The following is a 23,828-nucleotide window of genomic DNA, read 5'->3' as shown; positions in this document are numbered from 1 at the left end:
GATGAGATAAACTCCTCAACACTGGGATACAATCAACAAACATGAGGTGGGAAGTAAAAAGCTTCTTTTTTATTTAAGCCAAGAAGATTTGGACATGTGGTTTTATCTAGAAATATTTGGAATAAATCAGAATTTATTTAAAGAAGAGTGTGTATATATATATATATATATATATATATATATATATATATATATATATATATATATATATATATATAATGCTTATTTCCCCTGTACCACTGGTTTTACCACTGGCCATGGGATTTCAGAAAGACCTTCAGGCTCAGGATGCTTAAAACTTTGATAAGATGTCCCATTTAAACTTGACAGATCTCCTTGATTGGCTGCTTGATTTGCTTCTTGGTTGGTCCAGCTAAAGTCCAACCAGTTCCTCTTGAGTGCTGCCAAGTGCTTGATGTCAAGTGTGGTAAAGGTGGTGAACTGGACCTGGTTCCTCTTGCTGGTTGGAGAGTGTAGTGGCTCATTCCGTGTTGGCTTTGCCAGTGGACCAGCTGACTTGTGTGTCACAGAGTTTGTTCTCAAAGGCAGAGTGCTGCACCTTCTCCCTAGGGTTGCAGTCTTTTCTGTTTGGTTCTTTAAAACAGAGTTTGGCATTTTCAAAGCTGTAATTGGCACCTTTTGTTCCTGGTTGCTTGTGGTAGCACTGGATTGTTCTGCAGTCATGCCTAGGTTCACCCAGTGATGTGTGTGGTCATCAGGGCCATGGCACTGCATAGGTGACTTGCTACCATGCAACCTTGCATTCTGAGCACCACAGTTAATCAGGAAGATGATAATTGTCAAGCAGGAGAGTGCTAGTAACAAGTAGATGCAGATCTCAACATGTGTAAAGATACCAACAGTCCACACCAAATCTTGCTCATGTATAGGTACTACCTGTTTGGGTTGAGATGGGAACTCTGAGATGGTAAGCATATCGTTAGCTGGACTGATTGTTAAAAGATGTTTTTCAGTGTCAGGCTTTGTAACAGTCATACTCTTGATCCTGATGGTAGACAGAGCCCCTCCTATTGCCTCTTGTAGCTTGGTTTTGGCTGATGTTGCCAAGAAATCGCTTGTGGTTCTCTCTGCAATGCCAGTAGTAGTGTTCCTACTGTGTAGACCTTGAAAGGGGGTCAGGCTCCATTTGGCTTCAGTTTCAACTATTCTATGCTCTGACGGAAGAAATTTGACTCTCACATTGCCGGCACCAACAGCGAGCTTGCTCTTGCGTTTGGATTTCTGACAAGCTTCACAGATGGTAAGCTCAGCTCTAAACAGCAGGCCCCATCCCTCTGACTTGGCCACCATGACAGAGCCTGGGACTTTTTTAACGGACACCACCTTGTTATCCAGCGAAGACACTGTGAGCTTGTAGCTGGTAGGATCGAACAGGTCAAGATGAGCCTGAGAGCCATCACTGAAGTGCAGCTTACATGCAACCACGGCCTCCTGCGATACAACACAGATAAACTAATATTACAGGCTTCTAAAAATGTCAATGCCAAATTTTGTTTCATTTTTATGTCTGAAAAAAAGTTACTCTTTGAACATGTCGATCGTTTACTAATTAGCTGAGTCTGGGTGTCAGCAGCAAGCTCCACTTAACCAGAGGAATCAATATTTATGTACAATAAAATCAATCTGAGCTCCAGAGGACAGCAGGAAGAGTAATCAGTGTAACGAGATGTCAAGCAAACACTTTACATCTGCCGGTTGAACAATCACCTCCACAAGCTGCCTTATATTATGCATATACTGTGGAGATACACCACCAGCTTATTGGATGAAGCCTCTTGCTGAGAGGTAATAGCCTAATGTTGTTTGGGTTAAACAAACATAAATGTGTGGATGCTGGACTACCTAACATCTAAAGGAACTTAAGAGTATCTAATGCTATAAATCAAATGAATAACATCAGGTACCGTAATATGCAAATGCTATTAATCTTTAAAAAAACAATTTTCTTTTTTTTTTTTTTTTTTTTACATTCTCTAACTGTTTTGTACGGTGGCCGAGAAGTGAAAAACACATCAACAAATCCGAAAACAAAATAACAAATGCAAAAATAAAACAACAAATCCAAAAACAAAATAACAAATCCGAAAACAAATGAACAAATCCAAAAACAAAATAACAAATTCAAAAACAAATTAACAAATTAGAAAACATTAACAAATCCGAAAACAAAATAACAAATGCAAAACCAAAATAACAAATCCATAAACACAATGACAAGTCAGACAAACCGGAAAAGGTAGGTATAGTTTGTGAATGGAAACATTGGACGAGACACCTGTCATTCACCTGTATATCTTGAATGACAAACCGGAAAAGGTAGGTATAGTTTGTGAATGGAAACTTACAGATCATTCAAGATTTACAGGTGAATGACAGGTGTCTCATCCAATGATCGGTAAGTTTCCATTCACAAACTACATACCTTTTCCGGTTTTTCTGACTTGTCGTTGTGTTTTCGGATTTGTTAATTTGTTTTTAGATTTGTTATTTTGTTTTTGAATTTGTAAATTTTTTTTTTTTTTTTTTTTTTTTTTTTCGGATTTGTTAATGTGTTTTGCACTTCTCGGCCACCATAGTTTTGCTAAACATGCAAGAAGAAAAACAGCAGCTCATTTCTCTACCACTTGATGATGACCTGTTTGGGGTTTTGCATGGTCTCCTCAGTGGTGGCTATGGCCATGATGGTCTTGTTGCTGCTTGGATTGGAATGCAGTGACAGTGAAAGGCCTGACACGAGCTGCACACTAAGATCTGTGATGCTCACTCTATCGTTCAGCACTTGCACCATCCTTTCCCCCAAGACCAGGTCAGACATGGGGGACATCACCTGATAGAGAAGAAATACAAACCTAGCACATCAGAATCATGTTTCACAAGTTAACATTTATTTTTTTTTGGTATTTTAATCTATTGAATCTACATTGTAATGGTGTAAATAGTCATTTTGTGGAATTCTTCTATTTGGAATCCTAAGAGCTTAATTTCTGTAATATATACTAGATAAATGAATAAAAAAGTTGGACCTGGACAGTGGTGATTCCAGGAGCTCTACCGCTAAGCACGGTTTCTCTGTTTAGCTGAGCAATTGTTGTGTCCACAACTTTCAGAGAGTATCGGACAAGCTGAGTCACATCCACCAGCCACTCAGGACCCAGGAAGTGCTCAGGAGAGGAAGTGCTTGAGTCCAACACCTCTGCAGTGAAAGCTGTGAGTACTTGGATCTGGCTATGCTGATACTGCATCAAACAGCCTGTGCCCTTCTCATTTTCCTCCTCACTATCCCAACTCGGCCTTAGAGATGGGAAGAGAATGATTTCAATACAATCAACTTTCAGTTCTTCTCTTTCCTCTTCCCTCTTCTTTTCTGAGCTACACATAAGTAAAGAATACTACAGTAAATTGTACCATTGAATCTTTTTTACCTGTTATGTTTTTGTTTCACCTGTAATTCTGGGGTTTCAATTTAAGAATGATACATTAGACATAAAAGTTACATGAATAGACCATAATTAGTATTTGGAGAAAATATTTAAAAGTAGAAAGAACTATTTGGTCCCCTGGTGGTCTAGTGGTTAGGATGCGGCGCTCTCACCACTGCGGCCCGGGTTCGATCCCCAAGCCCGGATAAATAGGGAGGGTTGCGTTAGGAAGGGCATCCAGCATAAAAACATATGCCAAATCAAACATGCGGATGATCCGCTGTGGCGACCCCTAATGGGAGAAGCCGAAAGAAAGGTTTTTTTTAGAAAGAACTATTCTAAAAGACGTATTACCTCATAAAGGTGAGTCAATAAAAGTAAACCAAGCAGCACTCTCTGGTGGACTCCAGGGGAAAAAATAGTAAGTGCTTGAATTAAGTGGTTCAGTTTTGGAAAGAATAATGATTTATTAAATAAAACATTTGGATTGTGACAGAAAGTCTTATGGGGTTATTTATTAATAATAAAAATGAAACGAATAAGACAAGAGATAAAAGTAAACTACATGTATATGTCTTTGCATAGTTTGGCTTGACAGCAAATTAATTACATTTGTATTACTTGTAATAAAAACTTAAATACTTCCTGACAATCAAAAGTTTTTTAACCCTGAAGGTTTTTTTTGTGTCTTTTATTATTGTTTAATCACAATTATAGCCAAAGACCAAACAAAATGGTAAACATTAGTAAATTAACTTAATAGTAAAATTAATTTAAGGGAAACTAACTGAAAGCTTAAAATTAGTAGGAATTATTAAGTCACTGTCAGATCCTAATGGAACCCTAAATGAGAGATTTTTTTAAAGAAAACTGAACGCATGCTTGGGGGTGGTACTGCTAAGCCTATAGTTTAAAAAAATTAGACACCTAAGAAGGAGGATGCTCTGTGCATTACATGGGATGTTTGCAGTTAACTATTGACATGACACCTCTTAGTTTTTACCTCAGTATTGGGAAAAATGTTATCTTTCTAACCTGGTGTTGCCACCAGAGATGGGAACCCTCCATCCCTTGATCTGGCTGAGCTCTGAGTCCACCATGTTGATATGCAATGGAAGGCGCGGCATCCACACATTCACCTCCAGCTCGGTTGTCAGATAGCTGTAAGTGAAGTTAAGCACCATCCTCACCCTCCCTCTTGCCTCCTTTCCATTCACATACACATAGTCACAACTTTCAGACACCTGTGTGTGAGTGTAAAGAAAAAGTCATTAGTATGACTGGGATATTAGGGTAAAATGAAACATAAACTAAACAGTTGGTGATAATGATCAGAAACATGTATGGAAAAAAATGAGCAAGGCTGTAATTTGATGGAAAGGGTATTGAGTCACAACAGAAAAGACATAAGAAAGGAGGAATCTATATAAATACTAAAGCAAAACCTTAAGACTTCAGCCAGACATTTGAAACTTGCTTGGAATTAATCTTTCAGCAGAGCAATTCAAAGCATAACACCATCACTGTAAGAAAATGTTTCAAAGTCAAAAAAGTGAAAGTAGGCATCACACTGCTCTGTCCTGAATCCTGTAGGACATTTTTTAACTGAACTGAGAAAAGCGTGTTGAATGAGCAAGTGAGCAAATATTTCAAGCAAGGTAATCTTGTAAAACAATATTGGAAACCACAGAGGATGTTTCACAATAGATAGACTAAAGACACATGAGTTTTCTAATGGTTGGTTCGATCCATGAACAGCTGATAACTTTAACAAAATCGACCTCACGATGAAACTGTAATGATGTAACTGTAACTGTTTCTTCTGGTTTCTTTCTCATATCTCAGTTTTTATTTATTTTTTGTTTTGTTTTTTTTGCTGCTGTTGCCTGTGGTTTGCTCATTAGGAAAACACATATAGGGGAAACAATTAATGTATATCCCCAATATATTTATTTCTGCAGAGCTGCTTTGTGACAATGTCCACTGTTAAAATCACTATGCAAATTAAAATATAAATAATATTATATAAAATAAATATAATATTAATATAAAATATATAATGAATATGATTGATTGAAGCTTACAAATGTAACAGTCAATGCTAACAAACACATACAATGTGTATGTGAACTTTCAACCCACTTAAAAGATGATATAGTAAGTAAAAGCTGAAAATGTCTGTCTTTTAAATATTATAAAAAAAAAAAAATGCCTGAATAAGTCTTAAAAGGCAAGTCTTAAATGGCAAATTTGAAAATGATTTTAAAAAATGCCATTAAGCCACTGAAATTGGGTAAATTGGGGGTAATTTTCTGAAATCAGGCTAATAAAAGAAGAGACAAAAACACCGCCTGAAACTCATCATAGCTGACAAAGATTGTGACAGTTTTAGGCTAATGTGTCTGTAAAAGGTGCCTTAATAGTGTGAGAATAGCTCTGTATGGTTTCAGTGTCTCATTTAGGAAATGAATAAGTGCAGTTAGCTCACTGTCTCAGCTCCAGGTTTCAGGGAGCATCTAATTATTTAACAAGTCACTTCACTGTGTCTTTCTATCTCTCCAGTCAAAATAAATCATTAAAAAAATCATCACTTGTGTCCTATTGGAAATCTCTGTATAGTGTGTGGGTTAAAAGTACAGTGGAATCATCATCCCTGGTTGGGTGACCTCTATTTCTGACTCTGTGACTCTGAAATGATCTGCAGGAGTAAAGAATAGATTCATCTTTAACCCTGAACCTGTAAATCGCTTTAAACTCTTAGCTAAAGAGCAGCTTAGTAGAATGATTCAATAATAACTGGATAAAGGTCTCAGCTCTTAGTAATAAATGCACAAAAGAGAGCATATGTGTATTCTGGGTTTGATAAAGCCCAGCTACAGTTGTGTCATTTTCCCAATATCCTCTCTCTCTTTCTTTCTCTCTCACTCTCTTTTTCTGGCTTGGCTGAGGACTGGCATGAGTTTTCAGCTCTCTAATCTGTAAGAGGCAGCCAGGTAGCAGCAGGTCTTGTCACTTATCCTGCTCTCTGTGTTCTCAGAGCTGCCAGGTGTAATGGAGATGTCACCTGAGTGCGAGTGTTAGGCCAGTAACAAGTGGCGTGTGGTGAAGAGTGTAATTGCCAGAGCAGTGGGCAGCAGTAAGGTAGGACCTTAAGAGTGCCTTCATCTGGGGATGAGCAGCGAGTTGAGTTGGTAATGTCGCTAAGAGAGCCATCTGTCTCCACTCCCAACACCTTCACCGGCACGGACACCATCTTACCATCCAGCACTGCCGTGTTAAGGAGGTCCAAGTTCTGGGCAGAAGTGAACACAAAACAATAATACTTTTTTTCTACAGATTAACTATTTAAACAGGTTGGGTCGAGGAGTGGGTAATATTTTATTTAACCATAACAAAATGGAAAACAAAGTGAAAAAAGCCCATGACCGGTCAAAAAATCCCTGCTTGACCAGATGAAGCCTGTGATTGACCAAAAAAAACTACTGCTTGTACTTAATTTAAAATGTTTTTAGACATAACTTATATTAGTATTGTGTTACATGTTTTTCATAAGAAAAGTGCATGAACACCCATTTTACACTTGCAAATTAAGGCAGCAACAGTATTAATTGTTCTTGTTCTTGAGTCCTGTAAAGTATGAAATTACAACTTACAAGCATGTCTTAAAGGATTTCATAGTCTTGTCCTGTCACTGTATGGCCTGAAATCAATTCCCTGGCTCCACCCTTTACGATGCAATTCCTTTTGTATATAATAAAAATGGTTGGACTAGTGTCACTAACACTTTATACACTGTATCCATGTCAGGGATCTACCAGCCACACCTCCACCTATCACTCCAAGCAGCTCTCCCACATACTAATCAGCTACACCTGGCCCTTATCAGTTTGCACTCTACTTAAACCCCGTTCTCCCATCAGTTCTTTGTCCGTTCTACAGCTTAGGCTTAAGAACACTGTCGGACTATCCTAGCACTCTGTTTAAGATAATTATTGGTTACAGGACTCTGTGTGTTTTGTCTGCCCATAGTTTTCACCAGGATTTTTAAACCTGGAGTTTCATTGCGGTTTTGCCGTTTTCTGCCTTGCTCTTTATTTCTTCCATTAAAAACCTTTGTGGATTGCACTTTGGTTTTCCGGCACGTTCTTTCGCCTGACAATCCACAATTGCTTTCTGTTTTACCATGTTTTTTAGTTGCTTGCACCTGTTCCTTGTGCCCCACTTTCCATATTTGTCAGAGATTCCTATTTCTGTCAAGACTATTGTCCATTCTTTTTTTGTCAGCTGGACAATATGAGTAAGTTCCCAGCAGGTGAAAATATTTCTACTATCGGCACATGTCTTTAATAAAATTCTTTAAGAGCTTATGCTCAAATAATTACATGTTTATTGGAAAGTTTTTTAGCAATAAATTTGACATAATTTTAGGAAATTCACTACAGGGTCAGAACATTTTGATTCAGAAAGCATATTTATCTATAAGCCTCTTTTTAAAAATGTAATAGCAAGTAGCAAGTGAAGTTTATGAAAGCAAAGGAAGACCAACTCAGTAGTAATGTCCATGGTTTTGCAATGGGATGTTTACTTTTTGCCATTTAATGTACAGGTTACAGTGGAAAGGTTTTCATTATGTAATATGATTTTAATTAGGAATTTTCTGTGTACTATTAAAAATAAAACAAATAAAATAGGCAGAATAGGAGCATACATAAAAATAAAAAACACAACAATGATCCATTAAAGTACAGTCACACCCAAGAACAGATTGCAACCAATTAAAACAACCAAGCTATTATTACAGACCACCAGACACATTAAAATTCATTAATAACCAATAAAAATAAAGTTTTTAAAATATGGACAATGATAAGATAAGGGATTATGGTTTTAATTTTATATATATATATATATATATATATATATATATATATATATATATATATATATATATATATATATATATATATATATTCTTTTAAATTATGATTAAATTATAAAATATATTCCTACATTAGTAACAAATTTCCTTTGTGTGTATTGTGACATCAGTGCTCAGGTCATTGTATTATTAGCTGTAGTAAGGTCAAAATAGGTAGACAGTGGCATGTGATGAGTAGGTTCAAGCATACATTTAACTCATTGACCTGCCAGATGCCCATCATCTACCTCCACATGCTTAATGGCAGATGCTCAGTGTAATTTAAAGACTACATGCTGTTTCCTCATCAGAGACAAGCTGCTCAATCACTGGTCATCAGCAACAATATATACAGGTACACTATTTTGTCAAAAGTATTGGGTCACCTGACCTTTCCTGCTATATGTGGTTCTTTTCCAAACTTTTACGACAAAGCTGGAGGCACTCAATTATATAGGACGTCTTTAGATGCGCTATAACAAAATTGTGCATTTACTTGAAATTGGAAACTCAAACCTGTTTTATGCCCTTTTGCACAAAGAGAGCTCCTTGAAGACATAGATTACCTCTTAAGTGGCCTGCTATAGAGCTCTGATCTCATCCCTACTGATCACCTTTGGGATTAATTTGAACTCTGATTGCACCCCAGGTCTCCTCAGTTACATCAGTACCTGCCTTTCGTAATACCCTTGAGGCTGATGAACACAAATATCCATAAGCACACAAAATTTAGTGAAACAGGTTCCCAAAAGAGTGGAGGGAATTATAAGAGCAAATTGAGACTAAATGTGGAATGCAATGCTCAAAAATCACATACCGTACTTATGACCAGGTGACCCAATTTGTTTGGAAATATAGTTTATATTATTATTATTATTATTATTATTATTATTATTATTATTATTATTATTATTATTATATTATTTTATGTCTTCTTTTTCTTCTTCCTCTTTCGGCTGCTCCCATTAGGGGTCGCCACATCGGATCATCCGTCCCGATACCACTCTGTTCTCTACATCTGCCTTCATCTGCTGACTACCTGCATGTCTTCCCTTACCACGTCCATAAACCTCCTTTGCCTTCATCTTTTCCTCCTGCCTGGCAGCTTCAGCAGCATTCTTCTACCGATATACCCTATGTCCCTTCCCTGCACATGTCCAAAACAGCTAAATTAGGCCTCTCTCACACTTTGTCTCTAAAAGAGCCTACATGTGTAGTCCCTTTAACATACCAATTTCTAAATTTCTAATCCTGTCCATCCTCGACACTCCCAATGAAAATCTCAGCATCTTCAGCTCTGCTACCTCCAGCTCCACCTCCTGTCTTTTACTCAATGCCACTGTCTCTAATCCATACAACATCGCAGGTCTCACCACAGGCCTATAAACCTTTCCCCTTCACTCTTGCAGATACTCTTCTATCACAAATCACTCCTGCCACTCTTCTCCACCCACTCCACCCTGCCTGCACTCTTTTCTTCACTATATATATGAAATATGATAAGCATGCACCAATACACAGAGCAATTAGTGTGAATATAGCAAAAGTTTTGGCTTTTTTTACTTTTTTAAATGAAATGTCATATTTGTACAAAAGAAATGCTTTTAAATAAGATATTTTTCCAATGGAGACCAGCCAAATGCCCCCACAAGGTCAACACTGTTAGAGATTCCCACACTCGTGGTTAAATTTAGACAGACACACACACACACACACACACACACACACACACACACACACACACACACAAACAAATGCCAAACACATGCTTCAACAAGAGCTATGAATCATTGATGTGGGTTATTGTACTTTTATAGCTCAAGGCATCTTTAAAATAAAATAAAAAACATAAGTTTGCTTTATTGCAGTTACATTGCAAGTACAAGTTTTCACTTAAGCATATTGCAATGCAGTGAAGAAACATAGATGAAGTTTATAGGACAAAACTAAAACATACACATTTGTTGTATTTCTTTCTCTCAATCGCTCTTTTCCACACCCACACAATGATAGCTCACCATAATGAAGGGTGCAATGCCCACATAGTCTCTCTGCAGCATGTAAATCCTCATTGTTCCCTCATCGCGGATCGGATTTCCAGGCCGTTCCAGATGCCACGTGATTGTCTGGATCTGTGCTGGGTCACTCTGTTCATGTGCATCAAAGTCCAGCTGCAGGACCTCCAGCAGGCCCCTGAGAACCAAACACCATCATCATCAACATCATGATCATAATCAATGTGGCCTACATTTATACAGCACACACATGGACAATAACTGGAACAAACTAAACAGCATAATCTAAGTGTACAGAAAAAAAAAAAACAATTATGAGAGCAAGTCAATAGAAAGGCATGGAAGAACTAATGTTGTCTACACAGAGCCTTAATAAACACCTTTGAGATGAACTGGAACACTGACTGGTCACCAAGAATTCTCACCCAACATCAGTGTCTGACCTCATTAATACTCTTAATGAGGAAATCACCACATCCATGCTCTGATTTCCAATGGAAATATGCCCAGAAGAGTGGAGGTTATTATAAAAGCATATATAAAAATATAAAATGTTCAAAACAAACATTTCTCTCTCTGTCTCTCACACACATTCACACACAATATATATGTTTATTGAGGAGTCATTTTAATATTATATTATGAATAGGATTTATATTCATGTATTATTTATTGACATAATGTATCCATTTGTCACATTATTTAAGTCTGCACTCTACATATCCCATAATTGATTTAAAAAATAGTCTGTTTTTTCAGTGTTGTATTGTGGTGTATTTTACATTTTTCATTTTATCCCATCACCCTCTGCCATGTATTTTGAGGAATCCTCTCAGTTTTCCTGTTTTGTGGCTTATATCAGGGTTAAGACAATAAGATCTTGGCTCTAATCTCATGCTAAATGTGCTGGGTAAATGCACAGATGTATCAGGGACGATTAGAGAGAAGTGGGTCATCCTGTGAGGTGGGGGAGAGAGTATGGTACTGGGCCTAAGTCAGAACAAGGTGTGTAATGCTGTGATAAAGACAAAAATAGCTTTGGGTTGGTTACAATACCTGTCATATAAACCTAAATAAAGATATTGTATGATAAATAAGAATATTATACATTACTAATGTGATAGAGATAATTCAAGGAAAGTACTAAACAAATTGTGATAAATAAGATGCTGTATCTGACACAGAATAAAAACCATACCTGATATAGTTTTATAGCCCTTAGCTTATTTACCTCTAGCACTTAGTCTTCATTTAGAACTCAGACTCTGAGCTGTCATGGAGAAAGCAGGTTTCCCCAACAGATGGTTCAATAACATGCATTAACAAGCTTCAGCAAACAGAAATGTGAAGCATTTTTCCTTTTTATTTACTTTTATTAGTACTTTACTCTTTTCTAAGTATATTCCTCAGTTCACACAACTGAAGAAAAATTATCTTATGGCAGCGGGAGCTTAAAATAAAGGAGAGCTCTCACTTCACTGATTTACAAAGCTGCACATTCGAGTCCTTTATGCTGCCTACAGTGTGATAAGTGGTACTTAATCTGATACACTGATACAGAGTCAGTCATCATTACAGTATACATTCAGACTTGTTTTATTGATTAAATAAACTGCCAGCTCTATTCACTGCAGATTTTCCTGCAATCTTTAATGAACTCATGTGGACATAGTACCATAGAGCACTTTATTTCTAACTCAGAAATACCTCTTCTCTCAAAATGTTCTAATGACAAAACAGTATTTTTAGTGACGCATGTCCAATTTCTTCAGTGGAATATAATTTCATTAGCATGTTTAATTTTTTTAATAATTCATCATTAGAGCATGAGGATCTGCTTCACGTTTTTCTGAGGGATCAAACAAAATAAATCCTGTGCTGCTTTCAGTGATCAGTATTCAGTATTCATAGTTCTCTAATGATGTTAACTGCACACTCAAATCATGAGTCCAAATAATCCAGTGAATCTTATAAACAACCGAGTCACTGGAGCAATGAGCGTAACAAATTAGGGCAGTTTAAGTCAGTCATTGTTTGTTCAGTAATTTGGATTTTAATAGTCACTAAAGAATATGATTTATTTGTTTAGGACATGGTTTCCTCTTTCTCTTTACAGGCTGGTATATGGGCCATTTTAAAATTCAATCACACTTGTTCACATTCTTTCTTTTTTCCTTCAGTGTGTGTGTGTGTGTGTGTGAGAAAGGTTATGTGATACAACAATAAATAATCACCAGTCATAGTGTAGCTCTATTTTGTAGAAATACTGCAGAATACATCCAGATCAGACTGTTATTTTTTGGCAAAACCCTGACAGATCGTAATAAACAGGAGTCTACTCTTATCCAGAAAGTGCCGATGTGTTTATGGTTTTTATTCCAATCAAGCAAGAGCTACACCGGATTCCACCTGTTGAATTTCAATAGACTATGAGGTGTTTCTACAGCAGCAATGTAGACAAAATCAGACTTAAATTAGAAAACATGTAAAAGATTGGGTCTGAAAAAATGAAAACATGCCTGCCCCCCTATGTTATTGTGAAACTTGTCATTTTTTGTATTGCATTGGCAATGAATGCATTAATAAGTGACTGAATGCATTCAGTGACGGGATGTTGCTTTTATTTTTTGTAAAACGCAATTTAGAGCAAGATTTCCACATGAAAAACAAATCAAAAGATTTGGTTACATATAATTTATAAAGCACAAACCAAGTTTCAAAATCGGATTTTAGCACGCAATCAACTCTGTTGATGAAAAAAAGATATTAATTAAAAAAAATGAAAATAGAATAGAATAAATTGAAGTCTTGCCTCTTTGCAGTGATAGTATTTTTCCTTTGGCAGGTCACAAACACAGTTTGGGTTATGCCTGGTTTTCCGGGTTCCAAGAAAATATCCCATAGCTCAGTATCACTTGGTCTAGCTGTGCTGAATGACAAACCTTTGTGTACTGTGGCTCTGTAACACACACACACACACACACACACACACACACACACACACACACACACACACACACACTATTTTTTAAATAATAATGCTACAAGTCTCAGAAAGTGACCTGCATGCATTATGAGGGCTCAATAATTGCACTCAAAAAGGAACTTGAGAGATTGTTTCTTTGCTTTAAGTGATTTCAGGGAAAGACTGTTGCTAGGTAACATCTTTGCGGAAAATAAAGCTAGTAATTGAGGTAGCTAGCACAAAAAAAATGTTAAAATAACACTTCAGACACAAAACAACACATGAACGTGCATTTCTATGTAAAAACAAAGAAAAATGTAAAAAAAAAAAAAAAGAAAAGAAAAAGAAACTGAATCATACAAAAATAAGATAATAAGAAAATTAAAAAGCATGTGAAAACGAATTAATCTTTTTGACATCATGTAAAAAATAATAATAATAGTAATAATGTGTAAAAGAATTAAAAAACACACCTGCCTTGTATGTGAAAATTGTGTTTTAAACCACATATGAAAATATGACATCCTTGCTCTGATTGGTCACATGAGGTATGTGATTATTTTGTGTCTTCGTCTTCTTTCGGCTGCTCCCGTTAGCGATCACCACAGCAACAGATCATCCGTCTTCATACTACCCTGTCCTATACAGTGCATTTGCCTCTTTCAGGCAAACTACCTGCAAGTCTTCTTTCACTACATCTATAAACACCCTTCCTTGGTCTTCTTACTTGGCTCCTTCTGGTAGCTCCATCCTCAGCATTCTTCTACCGATATACCCCATGTCCCTTCTCTGCACATGTCCAAACCATCTCAATCAGGCCTCCAACACCTTGTCTCCGAAACTTCCTACATTTGTGGTCACTCTAATAAACTTTTTTCTAATCCTGTTCATCCTGATCACTCCCAATTAAAAAAATCTCAGAATCTTCAGCTCTGCTACCTCCAGCTTCACCTCCGGTCTTTTATTCAATGCCACTCTAAAACATACAACATAGCAGGTTTCACCACAGTCCTATAAACTTTTCCTTTCACTCTTGCAGATACCCTTCTATCACAAATAATTCCTGCCACTTTCTCCACCCACTCCACCCTGCCTGCATTCTTTTCTTTACTCTACTTCACTATATAATCTGCAAACATCATAGTTAATGGAGACTCCTGTCTGACCTCATCTGTCAATCTGTCCATCACCACTGCAAACAGAAAAAGGTTCAGAGCTGATCCTTGATGCAGTCCCACCTCCACCTTGCACCAGTCTGTCGTTCAAACTGCACACTTCACTGCTGTCACACTGTCCTCATACATGTCCTGCACCACCACCACATACACCTGACTTCCTCATACAATAACACAACTCCTCTCTCAGCACTCTGTCTTACGCTTTCTCTAAATCCACAAACACACAATGCAACTCCTTCTGACCTTCTCTATACTTCTCCATCAACATTCTTAAAGCAAATATTGCCTATGTAGTGCTCTTCCTTGGCATGAAACCATACTGTTGCTCACAGATGGTCTTCTCTTCTCTCAGCCTGGCTTTCACTACTCTTCCCCATAATTTCATGGTGTAACTGATCAACTTTATTCCACTGTAGTTACTGCAGGTCTGCACATCTCCGTTATTTTTACAAACCAGTACCAGCACACTCCTTCTCCATTCCTCAGGCATCCTATCACCTTCCAGAATCTTGTTAAACAATCTATTTAAAAACGTCACTGCCATCTCTCCTAAACATTACCACGCTTCTACTGGTATGTCATCTGGTCCAACCGACTTTCCACTCCTAATCCTCCTAACTGCTGCTCTCACGTCCCCCTTACTAATCCTATCCAATTCCTGCTTCTCCATCTCTATATTACCCAACCTTCTCTCTCTCATTTTCCTTATTTATTAGCTGCTCAAAATACTCCCTTCACCTTCTCAACACACTCTCCTCACTAGTCAACACATTTCTATCTACATCTTTTATTGCTCTTTATATAACTTCCAGCACATCCTTCCCAGCTCGGTCCCGCTGCCTCGCCAAGCTCTACAAATTATTTTCTCCTTCCTTAGTGTCCAACTTCTCATACAGCTCCTCATATGCCTTTTCATTTGCTTTTGCCACATCCCTCTTTACCTGCTGCTGCATCTCCTTGTACTCCTGCCTACTTTTCTCATCTCTCTGCCGATTCCAACTCTGTTTCAACAACCTCTTTCTCCTTATGCTTTCCTGCACTTTCTCATTCCACCACCACCTCTCTTTGTCTTCCTTTCTCTTTCCAGAAGCCATACCAAGTACCTTCCTAGTTACCTTCCTTATCACTCCTGCAGTAATTGCCCTATCATCAAGCACCTCTTCACCATCACTGAGCCCCTGTCTGACCTCTTACCTATATCTTACACTACAGTCTTTCTCCTTTAGTTTCACCATCTTATTCTTTTTTTCAGTCCTCGCTCTCCTCCTCTTATTCTTTACCTCCAATGCCATCCTACAAAGCACCATTTTGTAGCTACACAGTCCTCTGCCAAACCTTAAAGTCCCCAATCTTTTTCAGGTTGCATATCCTGCATAGAATATAGTTCACCTGTGTGCACCTTCCTCCACTCTTATATGTCACCCTATGATCTTCCTTCTTTTTAAAATAAGTATTTACCACTGCCATCCATTTAGCAAAATCTACCACCATCTGCCCTTCCACATTCCTCTTCATAAACCTATACCTGCTCATCACCTCTGTTCCCTTCATCAACATGCCCATTGAAGACTGCCCCAATCATCAATCTTTCATTCCTAGGTACACTCTTCATCTAACTTACTCTAGAATTTTTTCTTCTCCTCCATCTTACAACCCACTTGCACTGATGACATTGATTATCACCCATCAACCTCAAGCCTCACATTCACAACCCTATCAGAAACTCTCTTCACCTCCACTACACTCTTACTGTACGCTTCCTTAAGAATCACCACTACACCATTTCTCTTTAGATCCACACCATGATAGAACAGTTTAAACCCCCTTCCAATGTTCTTGGCCTTACTCCCTTCTCACATAGACTCCTGAACACACAACATATCTACTTTTCCCCTCTCCATCATATCAGCTACCTCTCTCCCTTTACCAGTCGTAGTACCAACATTTAAAGTGGCCACCATAACCTCCACTCTCCTACACTTCTCCTTTCCCTGCTGTCTCTGTAGACATCTTCCCCCTCTCCTTCTTCTCCTTTGTCCAACAAAAGCCCAATTTTCACCGGTACCCTGTTGGCTAAAATTACCTGTGGCAGTCAAGGATAACTGGTGTCTTCTTGTTGTCTTATTTTAGGAGCACTAAAGCAGACATTGGACTTTTTGGTTGGATAAAGAAGTGCGACAGATGATACATTAGTGGTGGCACACGCAATTGAAAATAATTTTTTTCTAGTGCAATCCAGTCAATTTTGCTTTGCAGTGAAGATTATTTAGAAAAACGTGCACTATTGTGGCACTTACAGTATTGCACAAAAGTCTTAATCACACTATTCTTTTGGTTTCTAATTAATAATGATTTTATTTATAGAATTTTTATATTAGTTTCAGAAAAATGAAATTATGACTCTAATGTAGCTAATGGAAGATTATGACCTTCAGTTTAGCAGTATGTAAACTGTATGTCTAAATTATCATTCATTAGCAGCAATGATCCCCTCTCTGCTGGCCAGATGATACAGTAAGGTGATTACACACATAACAATAAGCACAGGGCAAAAAAAATATCATCTGACTGCGCAGGGGGATTAGTAAGAATGGGAGCAACAGTATGATTTAGGAAGCAGTAGCCACAAAAAGCAAGTCTTGGATAATTAGATGGTTGCTGATGGTGAAATCTGATTGGACGCTTTAGTGCTGTGTGACAACAGCTTGATTAGGTGGGGATTTGGGACTCTTATTTGCATTTCGCTATAATGGCTGAGGTGGAAACAATTAGAGTTACACGGTGAGAATATTGGTTTATGCTAAACATATTACCTTTTAATTAAATGCAAAATATTTGCAAGGGGGTTATGAGTACAGATACATCAATACTTATAATTATATTGGGATTGATTTTATACCTTGCTCATGTACTTGTTTTCATCAAATATTTTGTGATGGCATGCAGTGCCATGTGATGCAAAAGGCAGAAACTTTGTCAAAACTTTGTCAATCAAAGCCATGCAGCCTGCAAATTGATCTCTGTCAGTATTTTCCTACAAGTAGTGTTATTAGTTAGCGTTTCAGTTCTGCGAGCACTGAGACCTGCTTCTTGCACTTTCCCTTTGCTTTCGACTGTCCTCTGAAGGCACAAATCATGCCACCTCCCATACATTTTTTATGCGTGTGCTTGCTGATCCTGCTCTGTGAATTCAGGTGTCCTAACAGTTTATTTTATGTTTTGCAAAAATAAACTTCTTACTGTAAATGCACATGCAATATTTAAAAAAATAGTGACACCCATTAAATCTGATTTGGTTTAATGGACAGGTTTGTCGTATTTTAACACCAGTTTGAAACTTCAAACTAAGTATTATTTTAATGTAATATTTGATTTATTTATATATTCTGTTTAACTCAAATATAATACACTCCTGGTGTATTATATATTATGAATAATACCACAGCATGCGGGATACTGCTTTGAAGCTGAGTCATTTTTGATCACGGTAGTTCAGGCAGCAGTGCAGCTGAAAATTACAGGTTTATATTAATGTACTCATTCTAACATGTTATTAATAATTTTTATTTATTTATCTAATAACGTTCTAACTTAATCAGCATCTTAAACTATACAGAAGCCTGAATGTCAAATCAAGTTAAATAGTGAAGTAGGCTTTTTTTTTGTCATTTATTGTCACTTTTTGCAGTATCCTCGTTAGTTTCGTGCTTTTGCATTGAAGTTAGTGTTCAGGATAGGAATTTATGCTTTGCAATTGGGAACGTGAAGTTGTGTTTTTTCTTAGGAATCTTAAAAGAGAGAAACAAAGGCTGGTAAGGCAAAGACTGTTTATAGCTGTTAAGTCACACCAAGCCAACAACTCCATTTCCCAGCCAACATGGTACCCTTCAAATATTCATTCAGTGTTCTCATTCACCAAGCAACTGATTGAACACAGTTGACTTTCCCAAGCAGTATTATTCTGATTAGTAGACCTAATTTGTAGACCACTATGGTTTAATTTGTAGACCACATGACCTGTTTCTTGACTACTGAGGTTTGCTTTCGAAGTTTGGATTAATCTGCCTTGGAATTAAAAATTACTGTTTCACATGCAATGTGTTTCCAAAACGTTGACTACAGGTGCTAAAACATAAGTGATAACACAGAAGTAACATTAAATTTAACTATACATAAATAGTAAAGTATGCTAGGATGACACTGCTATACTGTGAGAAATGAAACAATTTGGGAGGTTCTTTAGGAAAATTACTGTTTCATTTACTATAAAAGCACCCCCTCTAAGGAACTGTTAACAAGTTTCTTGGGTATATTTTATCTACATATGCAAAATATTTGCAGAGTTCTTTGATTAGTTTCAGCAGTTTTTAATTTTATTTTAAAAACAACCATGAGGACCATAATGAGAATTTTCTGAAGGAAGGAAAAATGTATGTGACTCTTGAGTGAGTTTGTGTGAGGTGAAAATGATGTTCCAGAGACAGGTAAAAGATATTTGTTTCTGACAGACAGAAAATTGACAAGCCTTATTTATCTCTATCATTTTCTTTTGGCCCTGAACAACCTTTACTACTATATTTAAAACACACACATGCAAGTGTGCTCATACACACACACACTCACACACCAATCTTTTTAGTTCAGTCAATGACTTGCCTGTTTCCCCAGCGTTTTTGAGCCCTGGCTGCTCATGGGTACACTGAGTTTCTCCTCTCAGCATGTGGTAGCGAGAGAATGAGATTGTGTTCATGCACCATTTCACTCAAAGCCGTAATCGCTCGTGAGCCGTGCAGCTCGGAGGAACATTAAGCCGACTGTGCCTCACAGTCTCATCCTCCTCTCCAGTCTTAACATGCACTTTTTTTAAGCTTTATCCACCAGCCAGCCAGACACTTTGCCTGTCCCCGCTGTCCAGTGCACAGAAATGGAAAGTGAGACGTGTGCCAAGCTGAGAACTCCTCCGGAACTTATGCAGAGCAGCAGGAGAGCAGACAGCGAAGCGGCTAAAGTGGGAAGGAGGATCGAGCATGGCCGACAGCACTCTGACAAGCTCTGCTATCTCTGTCCAACCCCAATATGTCTCTTTTCCACTCTGCTTCTCTCTCTGTCAACACCAATTCATTAAAATCATGAACAGAGTCATGCTGTTTTTTATGTGGCTCAACACATACACTGTTGAGCAACAAATAAGTTGTGGATGCACCATTTTTTCCAGACTTAGTTACTATTACCAAAATAAGTAACCTAGATATTACTAAGCAATAAATAATGATTTTATTTATAATTGTTTAGCAGTTATAGGAGAAAAGAAAGTAATCCCTCCTTCAATTAAATTTTTTATCAGTCAGGGCCTAGATACCAATTATGTGGTCTTTACCAACTTCTATTTCTGATAATGACTATATTTGCCTTTTTTTTTTTAAGTAAAACAACCTCAGAAACCAGTTAAGAAATAATAAATATACATTATAATCAAGTAACATTCAGTAAAAACCAGTAATAAATAACTTAAAGGAATGTTGTTGTTTTTTTTGTTGATAAGTCTGCCAAGCCACACTTCCATAAAAGCTTTAACTGTTTTTTTTTTTTTTTTTTTATTGTGTTGTCACAAAAATAAACGTCTATATGGGCATTTTGTTCATCTATTTTTCGAATTCATTCTTGTGCTGTGTTTTGTTTCTTTACTGCACTAACCTCCTCATTTGGATTTTTAGACTGATTATACCCCTAGTCCCTGACAAAGTAAACTTGCTAAGGGAAGTGTTTTTTCTGTACTCAGCTTTGAAAATGTCGTAGTTCTATATTACTTATAGAGTTTAATGTACACTTTTTTGCAATACTAATAGGCTGCATAGGCTGCATAGGCTGTCTTGTCAACACTGAGTGACAGGCTCCGTGAAGCAAAATAACAAAAAAAAAAATCCCAAAATATTAAGTATGTATTTACAAGCGTGACAGTATTTCATGACAAAATGGGAATGCTTAATGTCAATTTGTGGTCATTTTTGCCCAAGAAGTCTGGGAAGCCCTGTTGTATATGCTGGCTTGAGAAAGCAGTGGAAAAAAAGATTGCTTGTGCATTGCAAAGCGCATTGTGCTTGGAGAACTGACATGCTCTCACATTAGATGTTTCTCTGCATAGCTGCTTCATTAGCACACACTTTTAAACAACTTTGTGTGTGCAATTCATGGCACCTTGAGATAATTTTTAATAGAACTACATTTTACATCTTATCTTAATTTTAGGATACAATTAGAGAAAGACAATAAATACTTAAAGTATTGACAAACCTGTTTTGCCTTATACTGAATATATACATTTAAATTAACCTATTGGGTAATGACTAATAGGCTAATAAGTGTTAGAGTTAATGAAATGTGACTTCAAACACAAAGTCTTGTTACAGATTTCAGACGGTTGTAAGAGACCAATTACAGAAAAACAGAATACAGAAACCTCTTAACATTTCTAAACTCTCAGTTCGATCCACTATTAGAAAACCACTAAACAATTCCTTGAAATAAAATATACAGTAAATAAAGAAATATACAGTGCTATTTTTGTAGGGAAAAACATCATGCTGCCACAATAACAAAAATGGTGAAGCATAATAGATTGCCAATCAGGGTTCTTATTTGCTGTGCCTATAGTTAAATTGATCACAATCGTTGAAGGAATGATGAATTGCAAATGTAATATTCTTTACATTTCAAGACACCACATGACATGCGCATTGATTATTTCTTTATTATTAACACTCAGCACAACCCCAGTGGCTGAGAATAGCATGCCAAAATACATTTTAACCCTTTATTTACCGAACAATACTATATTATGTTACTAGGCTTTTGAACAAAAGATGACTCAGCCAATTATTGTTAATAAACGCCTTTAGAAGTGCAGAACCAGCAGTATTGAGGTACAGTAATGTGATAAAAGCTGATACTTCTGCCTGTCCAGTGGCAATTCTGAGATACAAAGGGTTGGTAGAATGGTGTGACATGAATCATCGTACTTTGAAAGTGAAGAAGACAGAGGAGATGGTTTTGATGGTTTTGACCACACCTTCCTGAAACACAGGCTACAGCAAAGATTAAACTTCTTGTAAAGACTGCAGATTTGTAGATTGGAACAGAAGCTCATGATTTTGTTTTGTAATGTTATTTAATGCAAGATTGCATTAAATAATAGTACACCAGAAGACTACATTATCATAGATTTAGATCTGTTTATAAGCATTTCATTCAATTTTGTAATCTGAGGAAAAGCTCTTCATCTGGGCAGGCAGGTTTCAAAATAAAGTATTTTTATTGCATTAATGTAGTTTAGCAGATTTTTCAACTTTTCAACTTTTTGTACTTAATCATATTTTTTTCCTTTAGGAAAAACAACGATTTCACAACAGGTAATATCTTACCTTTTATCTCTCTCGGTTTTAGAAAATGTTCCTCACTACTTTAAAGTGAAATAATTAACTGTGTTAAATAAGAACCTGTCACAAGACCATAAGCATAACCCCATGGTTTTTGTAAAAGTTTGTGTACAAGCCAGTGCACTCTTAGTGCCGGTCCCAAGCCCGGAAATATGGGGAGGGGTGCGTTAGGAAGGGCATCCAGCGTAAAACATGTGCCAAATCAAACATGCGGATCACGAAAGAGAATTTCATACCGGATCGGTCGAGGCCCGGGTTACCGACGACTGCCACAGGTATCGTTAGCCAACAGGGTACCGGTGGAAATTGGGCTACTGTTGGCCGAAGGAGAAGAGGGAGAGAAGGAAGATGACTACAGAGATGGCAGGAAAAGAGAAATGTAGGAGAGTGGAGGTTAGGGTTGGTACTTTAAATGTTGGTACTATGACTGGTAAAGGGACTGAGTTAGCTGATATGATGGAGAGGAGAAAGGTAGATATGCTGTGTGTTCAGGATTGCTAAGGATGGAAATGGCAGTGGTGAACACTTTTTTTAAGAAAAAGGATTATCATAGGGTGACGTATATGAGTGGAGGAAGGTGCACACAGGTGGACTATGTTCTATGTAGGAGATGCAACCTGAAGGAGATGTTGACAGGGGACAGTGTAGCTAGACAGCATCGGATGGTGGTCTGTAGGATGGTTTTGGAGGTGAAGAAGAAGAAGAGGAGGAGAGTGAAGACTGAAAGAAGAAAAAGATGGGGGAAACTAAAGGAGCAAGACTATAGTGTGAGATTCAGGGAAGACAGGGGCTCGGTAGTGGTGAAGAGTTGTGGGATGATTGGGCAACTACTGCAGAAGTGATAAGGGAGACAGCTAGAAAGGTACTTGGTGTGACATCTGGAAATAAAAAGGAAGACAAAGGGGCATGGTGGTGGAATGAGGAAGTGCAGGACAGCATAAGGAGAAAGAGGTTGGCAAAACAGACAGAGTAAAAAGAAAAGTAGGCAGAAGTACAAGGAGATGCGACATCAGGTGAGGAGGGATGTGGAGACTAAGGAAGGAGAAAATAATTTGTACCGATTGGCCAGGCAGAGGGACTGAGCTGGGAAGGATGTGCAAGTTAGAGCAATAAAGGATGGGGATGGAAATGTGTTGACTAGTGAGGAGAGTGTGTTGAGAAAATGGAGGGAGCATTTTGAGCAACTGATGAACAAGGAAAATGAGAGAGAGAAGGTTGGATGGTGTGGACATGGTGAAGCAGGAAGTAGATAGGATTAGTAAAGAGTAAGTGAGAGCAGCGATTAGGAGGATGAAGAGTGGAAAGTCGGGTGGACCAGATGACATACTGGTAGAAGCATGGAGATGTTTAAGAGAGATGGCAGTGGAGTTTTTAACAAGATTGTTTAATAGGATTTTGGAAGGTGAGAGGATGCCTGAGGAATGCAGAAGGAGTGTGCTGGTACAGATCTTTAAGAGTAAGGTAGATGTGCAGACCTGCAGTAACTACAGGGGAATAAAGTTGATCAGTTACACCATGAAGTTATAGGAAAGATTAGTGGAAGCCAGGCTGAGAGATGAGGTGACCATCTGTGAGCAGCAGTACTGTTTAAGAGCACCACAGATGCATTATTTGCTTTGAGAATGTTGATGGAGAAGTATAGAGAAGGTCAGAAGAAGTTGCATTGTGTGTTTGTGGATTTAGAGAAAGTGTACGACAGGGTGCCTAGAGAGGAGTTGTGGTATTGTATGAGGAAGTCAGGTGTGTCAGAGAAGTATGTGAGGGTGGTGCAGGACATGTATGAGGACAAAATGACAGCCGTGAAGTGGGCAGTAGGAACGACAGACTGGTTCAAGGTGGAGGTTGGACTGCATCAAGGTTCGGCTCTGAGCCCTTTCCT

The 23,828-nt window shown here is 37.7% G+C and overlaps 1 protein-coding gene across 1 annotated transcript in view; it reads right to left on the bottom strand.

Moving 5' to 3' along the window:
* Positions 1 to 222: 222 nt before the first annotated feature.
* si:dkey-1d7.3 (transmembrane protein 132D) overlaps positions 223 to 23,828 on the bottom strand; it is a 43,108-nt gene continuing 19,502 nt past the window's right edge. The window contains exons 3-9 of the mRNA XM_046867150.1: positions 13,186 to 13,332; positions 10,377 to 10,551; positions 6,589 to 6,732; positions 4,476 to 4,684; positions 3,045 to 3,312; positions 2,657 to 2,848; positions 223 to 1,452 (exon numbers count right to left, since the gene is read on the bottom strand). Of these exons, the coding sequence (XP_046723106.1) occupies positions 223 to 1,452; positions 2,657 to 2,848; positions 3,045 to 3,312; positions 4,476 to 4,684; positions 6,589 to 6,732; positions 10,377 to 10,551; positions 13,186 to 13,332 (2,365 nt within the window). The remainder of the gene's footprint in view (positions 1,453 to 2,656; positions 2,849 to 3,044; positions 3,313 to 4,475; positions 4,685 to 6,588; positions 6,733 to 10,376; positions 10,552 to 13,185; positions 13,333 to 23,828) is intronic.

The sequence above is a fragment of the Silurus meridionalis genome, chromosome 15 (assembly GCF_014805685.1).
Source record: "Silurus meridionalis isolate SWU-2019-XX chromosome 15, ASM1480568v1, whole genome shotgun sequence".
In the NCBI taxonomy this organism is placed as follows: domain Eukaryota; kingdom Metazoa; phylum Chordata; class Actinopteri; order Siluriformes; family Siluridae; genus Silurus; species Silurus meridionalis.
This window is presented reverse-complemented; position numbering and strand designations above follow the sequence as displayed.